Source organism: Melanaphis sacchari, unplaced genomic scaffold (genome assembly GCF_002803265.2).
Source record: "Melanaphis sacchari strain LSU unplaced genomic scaffold, SCAv2.0 Contig8_pilon_pilon, whole genome shotgun sequence".
Classification (NCBI taxonomy): Eukaryota; Metazoa; Arthropoda; class Insecta; order Hemiptera; family Aphididae; genus Melanaphis; species Melanaphis sacchari.
The window spans coordinates 1,314,086-1,327,528 of NW_020271635.1; the positions used below are offsets into that span (position 1 = coordinate 1,314,086).

The following is a 13,443-nucleotide window of genomic DNA, read 5'->3' on the forward strand; positions in this document are numbered from 1 at the left end:
AAAAAATAATTACATCAATAAATTAATAAATAATAATTTATATTTTTAAGTATACAAATAAATTTATCTTCTGGTATAATTGCCAGTGTTATTTGTTTTAAAATTAATATATTTTGAAATAAAATAATATTGTAAAACTAAAATTTAAATTTCAACTTAACTTAAATTTAATAATTAATTGATGAAGATAACACGTAATAGAATATTATTATCGATTATTGCTCGGTTAGTTCAACGAGTATATTTTATATTATACTGTTACGTACTGTGAAACATGGATATGGTTTTGAATCACAACACGGTTTTTAGCGTTAAAATTATACGTTTATTTTACAACAATATTGCGTTAAATGTGGCCGAACATGCCCGTTACGCCGGTTACGTATATACTGACGATTTTAACCCGTGCGATATGATCGCCGAAAATTTGTCTTATCTTATTTTTATCGATACGCCGCTACGTACCGAACATATACTAACGATTCATATTATGAAATATAAAATATTTTTAGAAAATATGTTTACGATTTCATTTTAATGTTGCAACTTTATATGTTTGTACAATAGTTTATAAAAACCATTAAAAAAATCTATTTAAAATTTTGTTTTTTAATTACCCTTATTTTAATAAAATATTAAAAATTCCCTTAAAATTGAAAAAATGACTTCAAATTAAAAAAAAAGTACAAAAAAATACAAAATAAAAACTTCTAATTTCTAGATGACCAAATCACATTTTGTGCTCGAAAAGCTATATACTGTAAATCTTAATAAAAAATGCAAATTCCTATACTATCTTACCCATAGTGATTAATGATTTCTTATCAAATAACCTAAAATTTGCTTAAAAAATGACCATTTCATTATATTTGTACACTTATACATTATTATTATGATTATTATTTAACAGAATTTTCTTTAATTCTTATCACAGAATCTAAAATAATGATTCATTGAAATTTAGTAAATAAGTTTTCTTTTAAAGTTTTATAATAACTTATAGGTATATTTTGTTTTCTACCTGTTCATAACTTAATGTATAATCAAATGATACTCAATGTTTTATTTTAGGGATCTCCAACCAAACTGTTTAAAATACACTATTTTTAATTTATTAATTTTTTCAATAAGAAATTCATAAAGAATTAACTTAAATGACAAAATTTACAAGCAACAAAAATCTTCCTTAAATTCCAATGTAGTAATCTTTCTGTCTTTGTATAATCATTTTTGGCGTTTGGCCTATGATACCAAAGCATATTTCAGATTCGTCATTTCGGTCTTCTATAAAAAAAAAAAAAGATTGTGACTTCTGTTCTGTCCATTCTCTATTGAAGACTTAAAATTGTATAAATATAAAAGGGGGGATTTTCTGTTATAGTATTAAGTTATTTGAATAACCTAGGTATTTATCAATAATGTTTTCTATCATTTTCATTTCAAGGTAAAATTAATTTTTTTTCGTGATTATTAATCTTGTTTATTATTTGTTTTTTATAGATACCTTTAAAGTAGTAGATGGAGTGTATGATTATTTGCCACAACACTTACATGCCAGATACACCGTACATGTTCAAGAAAAATTATGTGAGACACAAAAGATTGAAATATGTCCAAATACAGGAAAAATAACTTTTTCATATACTCCTATTACTGTGCATGCTATAAAAGATTAAATATTAGAACTGTAATATTAAATAAAATAATACTTTATGGGTTATTTTTTAACCAGGGTTTTATATAAGTATTAGAATAATAAATTTACGCTAATTATACTTCTCGAGAACACATTTTTAAAAAAGTCAGTAGCATTCTGTATTTCTATCATCATGTATAAAGAAACGTGTTGACCATTGATTGAAAAATTGTTTTACTGAACAAAAAGAAAATCGGTCTTTGCTAGTAAATACTTTAATGCACATTAACTAGGTACAAATTTTAATATCATCACTTCTCTAATTTAATAAAACATTTATTAAACCAATCTATAACTTAAAGTTTCAAAAATGTTCATTTTTAATTATTTTTAAGTTCGGTTACGTTAGAATCAAATTTTAGTTTATTGAACGTAATTTATCAATTTCATATTACATATAAAAATAATGTATTAGTAGAAAATACTCGATCAATATCATGATAAAATTTTCGAATGTTTAACACACTAATAAATATAAAGATTAAGAAAAATGTATTTTTAATATAAATATTTTAGTTTTTAAATTTTTATCTATCCTTATTTGTTGTTTTATCTTACAAATGCATGGCATAAAAAATAAACTCTCAGTAATAAGCTTAGTTATTTTTTAAATCAAATTGAAGTTATGTATTATCAACCCGAAAAGTAATTACATTGTCAAAGATTTTTTGTAACTTTGATTATTTGAATTTTGAAGTAATGATATAAAAGGCTATAAAATATTAATTTAAACCTAAAAATGCTCAATACTTCCAACAAACGACATACAATATTATTTTCTTAAGGTCAATTAGAAAAAATATGAAATATGGCTGCTAATATAGAATATTTGCCATTTTATACATCTTGAGGTATAGCTTATGAACTTGTGTAAGATAGGAACAACAAATTTCTGCAAGGCAACCTTTTAAAAAAATGTATGAATTTGCTTAGAAATATTGATTTTATTCGTTGTAATTAACTTAAAACTTAAGCAAACCATTGTATATCATATATTTTAAGTATAATTCACATTTTTACTAGAATAGTTATAATATAAGGTACATATTAATTATACAATAATTTATAAAAAAAAACTAAATATATTGGTTTTACAGTTTTACTTGTAATTAATTAAAAGAATGAATTTGTTAATTTAATATATATTGTCTCTAGAGTAAAACTAAGATGTTGATTCTTGTCGTCTACTATTGGGATAATTTATGTATCATTCTCACCACATTTTTAAATATAATTTGTATTGTTTAATTTATACTTAAAACAAATAACGTATTTACATTTAAACATTTACAGTATTCTTGTTCTTAAAAAAATTATATTTTAAATATTAAATTTGTTTAATAGTCGCGGACTGCTCTTTGCTCGTCGCACACGTATTAATTACGCTCCGCTTAACTGTCGCGATCCCGTCTACTGTCGTATCCGAATGTGTCGTACTTAGTACGAAAAAAATCGCAATCGTCTTCATTATTTATTTATACATATTATAAAAACTGGAAGTGCGCCTAAGTGCGTCTTTTCCTTCTAAATGTAATCAAATTACGCTTACGTTTAAATCAAGTTTCGTCCGTCTACTCTATAACCGTTGCGCTATCGCTGCTCCGTGCATCGGTACGCGACCTTTGCCCACCTGATAACATGCCGCGGCCTAACAACGCTCCCACTACGCCGACAAGGAAAGATATTAATCATGAAAATAAAAATAAAAACATCAACAATATACAGGCAGCTCGCCTAATCAAAAATACTTCAAACAATTCTATGATGAACCCTACGGATGATAACTCAGATACCAATTGGACACAAAATATCAACAAAAGAAACCACTCAGATTCATCCGAACCGAAATCCCCCGATCCTACTTCAAATAATAAAAATTATAAAAAATTATTTGTAACGGCAAATCGCTATGAAGTGCTTACGCCAACCGAACCCGCTAATCCGAGCATACCGGTCTCTGTCGAAGCACCTTGCTCTTCTCCAGAATCAAATACCTTCAACCAAATTAAACCACCGCCGCCGATTTTTGTAAAAGGCATAATTAACTTTTCAGAACTGTGCGAAGCGTTAATCGAGATCATCGGAGTTGACAATTTTTATTGCAAATCCTCCTCAGATCGTTTAAAAATTCAAACAGCCAACCCTGAAGCATATAGATCTCTGGTACATTTCTTAAAAGAAACGAATGCCCAATTTCATACCTACCAGCTAAAAGAGGATAAACCTACTCGAGTCGTCATCCGCAATATACACCCTTCCACATCCACTGAACTAATTAAATCTGAACTAGAACATCGCCTTTTTGAGGTCAGGCAGATCACTAACGTACTTCATAAAACCACCAAACGTCCGCTTCCCCTCTTCTTCGTCGATCTTGAACCCACTGAACAGTCGAACGATATATTTCAACTCTCCAGCATTCTGCATACAAAAATAAAAGTCGAAGAACCATACAAACCTAAGGTAATTAGCCAATGCCTCAATTGCCAAGAATATGGCCACACGAGAGCGTACTGTGGATATTCAGCACGCTGTGTTCGTTGCAGCTCTAACCATCCATCTTCCGAATGCACCAAATCACGCGACACTCCTGCCAAATGTGTATTATGCTCCGGCGATCACCCAGCCAATTACCGAGGATGCAGTGTCTATAAGGAACTACAACGTCGTAAAACACCCGCCGCAAAAAGTAACTTCTTACAGGATAATATTAAGCTTAACGTAAACAATTTTAATGTAAAAGCGAACCACCCATTACCAAACTTGTCAGAAAAAAACATAACAGACCCCCCTAAAACATATGCTAAGGCCACTTCTAGCCACCCATCACAATCGTCTCCTTCTGCTCCCTCTACAGATCTAACAACAACCATATCCTCTTTTGTAGACGAACTCAAGTCACTCATCAATCCGCTAATCGCTCTTCTAACCCAAGTAATTACTTCACTTCTTAACAAAAAAAATGAATAACTCATTCACTAGCAGCTCATTATCAATCATATTATTCAATGCCAACGGTCTAAAAAATCACGTCAATCAATTGCAAAGTGTGTTATTTGATAAACGCATTGACATCGCCTTAATTTCCGAAACACACTTTACCAAGTATTCTTACATATCTATTCCTGGCTACAGCTTACTCAAATCCAACCATCCAGATGGCACCGCACACGGTGGAGCAGCCATACTCATAAAATCAAATCTTAAATTTCACCCTCTCATCAATTACTCTCAAAATCATATCCAATCGTGTGCTATCTCCATTAAAATAAATAAAATCCCAGTTATCATCGCCGCAATCTATAGTCCTCCTAGGCACAATTTAACTATTAACAACCTCGCTGACTTTTTTGACTCAACGGTCAATAATTTCATTATTGGTGGTGATTATAATGCAAAGCACCAAAGCTGGGGCTGCCAAGTCACCAACCCTAGAGGTAACCTACTTTACAATTTCACCAATTTAAAAAAATACAAAATACTCGCGCCACCTGGGCCAACGTACTGGCCAACATCTATTAGGAAAAAACCTGACATTCTCGACATCTTTGTCACAAAAATTCCCAGCAACTTATACTGTTCTATCAACAATACTCTGGATTTAAACTCTGACCACTCATCCGTTATTCTCAATATAGATGCCACTCCACAAACACGAACTGACAGACCTAAGCTTTTTACGGCATCAACTAATCGCCTCAAATTTCATAATATTATAGCCGAAAAAATTAACCTAAAAATTAGTCTGAAATCTGATCATGAAATTGACGACGCAATCAACAACTTAACAACGCTCATCCAATCAGCGGCTTCTATATCAAACACCTCTAACACCACCAAAAATGCGTTACATAATTACCCTTTTATCTCTGAACAGGTACGCTCACTAATAGTTGAAAAACGTAGAGCAAGGGCTCGTTACCAAATCTCACGACTACCCACGCATAAAAGCGCCTATAACAAATTAGCAAATGCACTAAAAAAATGCTTGGCTAAAAACAAATCCGACATGTACGAACAAAAACTAACCACACTCTCCTCTACAGACGGAAGCTTATGGAGAGAAACCAAAAAATTACTTCTGTATAAACCTCCCTCAATCCCTCTAAAGAAACCCGATGCTTCATTTGCCTTCTCTGACATTGATAAGGCTGAAGTCTTTAAAGATCATCTTCATAACACGTTTCAACCGCATCTTGACATACTCTCACCCAATCATATAGCTGAGGTAAACACCTATTTAGACCTTCCATCTCCAATCAGTCGGCCAGAAAAACACTTTACCCCAAAAGAAGTTAAACAAACCATCCAAAAATATTCACTTAAAAAATCACCCGGCTTCGATCTGATTACAGCTGAAGTAGCTAGGTGCCTCCCCAAAAAAGCTATAGTTCTCATAACATATATATTTAATGCTATACTCAGACTATCATATTTTCCGATTTTATGGAAATTCTCAAAAATTATTCTTTTCCCTAAGTCCGACAAGCCACTTGATACTCCATCATCTTACAGACCAATAAGCCTCTTGCCCTTCCTATCAAAAATTTTAGAAAGGCTTATCTTAAAACGCTTATTACCGCATATTATTAGTAACAACATACTGCCAAACACGCAATTTGGATTCCGCAACGCACATAGTACGATACATCAAGTTCATCGTGTTGTCGATGTTATTTCTGCGTCCCTGGAAAAAAAACTATACTGCTCTTGTGCTTTTCTTGACGTTGCCCAAGCCTTCGATCGGGTTTGGCACGAAGGCTTGCAATTCAAACTCAAAAAATTTCTCCCCCCGTCATTATTTCTACTAATTAAATCCTACCTAACTGATAGACACTTTCAAGTCCAATATAACTCATCGACGTCCGGAATCGCACCAATTAAAGCTGGTGTACCACAAGGTGGAATACTCTCCCCCTTTCTCTTTAACATTTACGTAGCCGACCAACCCACCATGCGACAAACTATAGTAGCTGATTACGCCGACGATAAAGTAATTTTATCTATCAATGAAGATCCTGTAATTGCATCATCAAACTTACAAATGCATCTCAATCTCTTGTCTGAGTGGTATGAAAAATGGCGTCTCCAAATTAACCCAAATAAATCGGTACACACAACGTTCACGCTCAAACAAGGCATATGCCCAAACATTACCCTTAACAACATACCAATTCCCACATCCGACACGGTCAGATACTTAGGGCTAATACTAGACAAAAGACTGACGTGGAAAAACCACCTTCAATCCAAAAGATTATCCTTAAACAATCGCATGCGTATTCTCAGACCCCTGTTAATTAGAAATAAGCATTCCCCCCTTAACATCAAACTTCTAATCTACAAATCCCTTCTCAAGCCAATGTGGACTTATGGACTACAACTATGGGGTGCGGCAAAAAAATCAAATATTAACAGAATCCAAACATTCCAAAACATTTCGCTCCGACGTTTATCCAATGCTCCCCCCTATATCTCTAATCTAGCCCTTCATAACGATCTCTGTATGAGAACAATAGAAGCGGAAGCACGCATTTTCTATACACGTTTCCATAAACGACTTCAAACCCATACAAATCCTCTTATAAAAGACCTTTCTATCCTCACACTCCCAGGAAACCCTAACCGTAGGTTAAAAAGGAAGTGGTGCCGTGACCTCTTACAAAACTACAATGTCTAACTCTCTGAAAATATAACTAAACATTTAAAAAAAAATTATCATTAGCCAAGAACCACTAATGGGTGGTTGCTTATTCAAAACTATCATGTTCTATTACTCTTATCATATAAACTTATTGTGCTTAAATAGTATAGATTGTTTATACCAAATAAAAATAAAAAAAAAAAAAATTTGTTTAATATATATGAAAATTAAATAAAGAATTTAAAAAGTTATTCTTGTTACAAATATTTTTGGGGAAATATTATGTTTTGTTGTAGAATTAACATACCTTTACGCCAGTGTTGGGCGTAATCGATTAATTTATGATTGAATTACGTAATCGATTACGATTAAATTATTAAACTACATTAGTTATTAATTTTTAATCATTTTTCAAAATAATCAGTAAATTATTACATTTTTGTAACCGTTAATCATTATCGCATAACTACAATAATTACCGGTCGATAAATTGAACTTATACTTTTATCTGATAATTTTCAAAGGTTTCTTTACTTAAATTTATCTATAAACGTACAGTAAAATATCATTTGTATTTAGTTGGTTTGAAACATTACTGGTTTTACGTATTTCGTTGTTTATCGTCCTAATAATTTACTAAAAACTACAATGTGTGACAGCAAAATTACTATAAATATCATATTAACATATATTATCATTACTTTTTATTAACATCATTGAATTATTACAATGATTGTATTATTAAATAACATATATTAATTATTATACCTAAATAAATTAAATTTATTATTTGAATTATAATGTTATTATCTTTATATTATTTATTACATTTACAATAAATTTGTCATAAAAAAACATTTTGTTTCTAAAATGCGTAGTTTTTTTTTATTATATTGTTAATTTTGTTATCATGTGTCAAATGTATTACCGTAAAATTAATATTATAATTAATTTGTATTCTTAAATTAAATATAAAATACAAAAATTATAGAAAAAATAATAAAGATTAATCATGATTACAAATTAATACATTTTGTAATAGAAATCAATACTATGATTAAATAATTACTTTGATCATTTGAAATTATTTTTAATTGTGATTAACGATTACATTAATTTTTATAGCGATTTACGATTATAAAATTTAATCGTAACCATTAGTCATTAATCAGATTACTATTAGCCCAACACGGCTTTACCTTTGTTGTATATTATTACTTTTTTAACACTAGATTCCTAGTATGATATATTCTGAAATCTTCAATTTTCTTATTGTACAATTTTAGGGTGATACATTTTTATATTAATCAAAAAAACATATTATTTTTAAAATTTAATATTTAAGGTTATCGTCTAAACTAGTTTTTAATGTAAAAATGCATGATCTCTAGTTATTTAACTTCTGATAACAAAATACACTAGCAGCATGTTTTTAATTTTTTAAAAAATTTTCAATTTTATTTACATACTATATTTGTATCCGATCATGATCCCATCAGTCATCACAGATGAAATTTCTCGTAAGCTTGCAAACATTTTTCGAAATTCCTATTTCTATTTTCTTTTTTTAACTCTAACTTAAGATTGTCTTTATTTTTCGCATTTATAGACATTCTCCATAACCTATTGGGATTTGGGATGTATTAATTTTAAAATCTAGAAAGCCCCCTAATTATTCTAATTTTATAGCCCAATAAGTCTACTTTCATTTTTTTCTCAAATATTCAACATTTTTTTACTAAAACATATTTTACTAACAATTGAAAAAGCCTTAATCGTATATGGTTTGAAGAGCAATCATTTTACTGAATCAACAAATCTATAGAATTTAAAGTATAATTTTTAATTTCAGATTTAATAAATTACTTATATATTTGTTTAAATAATGATATTTTATATGATTATAATTGCAATAACATCAACCTAGAACATTTTAAGTACATTTAATTTAGTTTTATTACATTATTAAAAACATTATAATAATGGGGGTTTTATCGATTCCGCCCGATTTTTAAATTTGTCTATATAAATTGATTCCGCCGAATATTTGTTAATGTCGGTTATATAAAGTTTTTTTTTTAATTAAAAGTTTAGGCACTACGAGTTTACCATAGTTTTATTTATTTTTTTTATAAATAAAAACATTTCAAAAAACAATTCATTGTTGTCCACAACGAAAAATATAACACAAGTACCTATACATATTATATAATGGAAAAACATCAATTGAATACAATGTAAGTTGATTTATTTTTAAAATAGTGATTTTATGCTAATTTAACATAAGTTAATTTATCAATTTTTTTATTATAATTGGGTGTGCTTTGGTGTATTGTGTGTTAAGTTTTGAATGGAACTATTTACAACTGTTAGTTGTTCGTTTTAAAAAAAAATTGAAGACAATGCTCATATTTTTGGATTTAATTTTAATGTTTTATCAATATAATTATTACATAAATAATCACTTGAGACGGCACGGTCACTAAGGACCGGCGTCCAAAATAAGAACACGTTGTTTACAGTGTTACGTCTTTTCTTATATTTCGAATAAATATGATTTACACATATATATATAATTTCAGGGCAACGGGGTCATGAGTGTGATCGCCGGCCGAAACAGACGAATCGTCGCGGGTAGATGTTTAGGACATTAATACAAAAAGAGAATGTTGAGGTACGGACTGGCGTATACAATTGTCGTAGGGACGGGGTCAGTATACACGGCGCGTGACTCGCAGAAAGCGGCTACTGTGATATACTGGACCCGGGTGTTGACACAACTCAAATAAGTGGCTAGAAAGGGGAGAAATAGAAAGACAGTGTCGGCGTCGGGTCAACGGAACACGTTCATCGTTGGGCTCTTAGTATGGGATGCGGAGTCGTCGCAGTTCTGTCGGCGTGTGTTAGACGGCTGGCTGTGCCGACACTGTCGACGATGACTGGCGTGGCTATATGGCAGCGGATTTTGACGACTATGACTTGGATTGGATCGCGGCCGGTTATTACTGTTATGGCTGTTCCGTTGGTCGTCGAAGGCTATGGGTAGCTGTAGTTATAGTGGATCGCCGATCGTTAATTGGGTCTTCGTTCCTTCTAGTAGTTTTGAAGGTAAGAATGTTGATTAAAGACTAAGTGAATAATGACCAAAAATACCCGGTATATGTATATATTGTGATCTGTACCGACTAGTAAACCACGAGTATGCCGCCGTGTGTGGCTGTGGTTACTGTCGGTACGGATTTTGTTCCTGTAAGCTCACTTTTGGACTTGTGGCTATGGGTACGATATTTTTACTTCCACCATAGCTTCCCTTATTCAATTTTGTGCTTATTGGGAATGTAGGGTGAATCGAGGGGTTTCAAATTCGCTGCTACATCCCTACAATGATGTTCTTTAACAAATGCTTTGTCCTGATTGGTGGTCCTGAAAAGGGCCGTTTTATGATGCGAGGATACTCCGTTACATACTTCGCGTTAAAATCAATATTTAAAAAAGTTTTGCGGAGTTGATAGTCACCAGAATAAATATATAAAGTAAATTTTTGCGGAATTGACATACTGCGCAATCGATAAATTTCTTATAGGTAAAAAGGTCATTTTAGCGCAATTGTTATACTTAGATTTTTCGGTCTTAACAAAAACTACTTATAAGAAACCTTGAATTAAATTTTCGAGCCTTGACTTTAATTTTTTACTATAAAATAATTTAAATTTTTTTTAAGCAAGTTTTGTGGAAGTTTGAATTTAAAACGCTTATGAAAATATCCTACCTATACATATTTTTAATATTTTTAAATTGTTAGTATAATATATTTATTTATAAGACCTTAATATATTATATTCAAATTTAAAGCTTTTGTACTATTTATTTAAATTATTATATTTTTCTTTTTTTTGTATTTTCTTATATAAAAAAAATATATTGTTTTGGGTTCTTTAGTATAAATAGAGATATTAGGTATAATAATGTACACCTTTTTACTAAATCCAGTTTAGTGAACATGTCCAAAAATAAAAGTGAATTGTTTAAGTAAAGGTGCTGAAATGAACGTAATGACCGAGATTAAGTATTTCGGCCGCAATTGGTAAACGTTTAGTTAGTATCGATTAAGAAAAAAATACGATAGTTGATAGCAAGAGCAGTATACGCAATTAAGGAAGTGGTAGTCAATATGTTATAAATTATAATACTACTACTATAATTCTTTTAGCTTAAAACACTTTCATTATTTCAGAAACTAATAATGTTTTTGAAGATAATTTTAAGTCTGCATTGACTATTTATAAATTGATAATTTAGTTCATTATTTATTTATTGATCATTCGGTAATAATAATACAGTTATAAGTTTAAATAGTCTCATATTATTATGTTTATACTTTGCACTGAGTAATCTCAATGATTCATTTAACTTGAGGCACTCTTATTTAAGAAAATTAATATGCATTTTTAATTTTATATTTTTGAACAGAATATACTAATAAATGTATAACTTCTAAGTATTTAAATATATAATATATAGACTCTATATATAATATAGACTATAAAGTATAGACTAGATGTATGGAGTAATAAATCAATATTTTGTACAAGGAGGTCTTCTTCTACTTTACGCATTTAAACTTTAGATATTTATAAATACCAGTCATCCAAAATTTGATTTTTATGTATTAAATAAAGTTCTATGCAAAATAATCTACTTTGAAAAAGGAATTCAAAATATATGTTGTTATAAAATAATAAGCTTAAAAACTATATCATTAAGAAATATTAATTAATATAATTTTTTCAACAACTTTTTTTTTTATAATGACTTAAAATTATATATAGTAAAAATATTTTTAAAACATGAATAGTTTTTTAAATGATTTTGAGTTGTTTGATAAAAGAATCAACATTATATTATTGCATTATGTATATATAAGTCATATTAAAATATTATGTAATAAAGAAGTTGAAGTCTATTTTTTTTATTTTATATCATATTATGTCATACATCTGTATAATGGCGTAGCAAAAGGGGGTCAGTGGGCCATGCCCCTTACCTATTGGCCGTTTCAACGTATTTATATAGTTTATTTTAAATGTTTAAAAAATATATAACACAGATAAGTTGATATGATTTTGTGTTTATTTTTTTTATTAAATTATGGTTTATTGAGAATAATTCAAAATATTTTTATTTACCTTATTCTCGTATATGGGATTTTCCCCTCGCCCTTTTAAAATTTTGGCTATGCCACTGAATGTCGTATGTTATTGCAATTTGCAATTATATGAAAGAATCACTTTAAGTGCTTGTACATTATTCATGAACGATATTAAGTATGTATAAAATACGAAATATTATAAATTATTTACACATTAATCAATAAAAAATTTAAATGGCTATTTAATGACAGTTTTAACTGTAACATTTATATTTTATTACACTAATAAATAATATACTTGTAATTATGCTGATATCTGTGTTGATCAAACGATTTTATTATGTAATAATATACACTTCGATGACGGAAATGGTTAAGTCTTATCAATATTATTTATTATGATATCGTATTAATATGTTTAATAATAATTAATCGTTGATATAATAAAGTTAGTTATTATTTGTACATGATATTTTATGGCCTAGCGAATTTCAAAATTTGTAGGATTAAGTATTGATCGTTTTGCATAAAAAGATAATGATAATAATTATAAAAAATTCTAATAAAATATAATATTAATTATATGATAATACAATAATAAATGTATATGAGCTTTCGAGTGTTTTTATTGTTGACGAAAAAAATATAAGATGACGGTTTACAAGAGATTGATCGGTGTTATTTTTTGACGCAATAACGTACTTATATTGCCTATTTGTTACGCCGTACAATACGCATTTTGCGTAGGATAATCACGAGAAATAAAGTATTTTCAAAAACCGGGAAAGTCGACGGACGGTGGTCTATAAAAGTATCTAAAATTGATTTTAATACATAAACTGATGGATTCATATTATGTGATGACGAGTTATATTAAAGATGGAAGATTTTTGAATAATATTTATAAATATTTATAAAAGATTAATTTTCTAAGATAGTAAAAAAAAAAGAAAT

The 13,443-nt window shown here is 29.5% G+C and overlaps 1 protein-coding gene across 1 annotated transcript in view; it reads left to right on the forward strand.

Annotated features, from left to right (window-relative positions):
- Window positions 1-1,729, forward strand: part of LOC112602679 (juvenile hormone acid O-methyltransferase-like) — a 3,196-nt gene extending 1,467 nt beyond the window's left edge. Inside the window, exon 4 of the mRNA XM_025350884.1 lies at window positions 1,501-1,729. Coding sequence (XP_025206669.1) covers window positions 1,501-1,676 — 176 coding nt within the window. The 3' untranslated portion in view covers window positions 1,677-1,729. The remainder of the gene's footprint in view (window positions 1-1,500) is intronic.
- The last annotated feature ends 11,714 nt before the right edge of the window (window positions 1,730-13,443 follow it).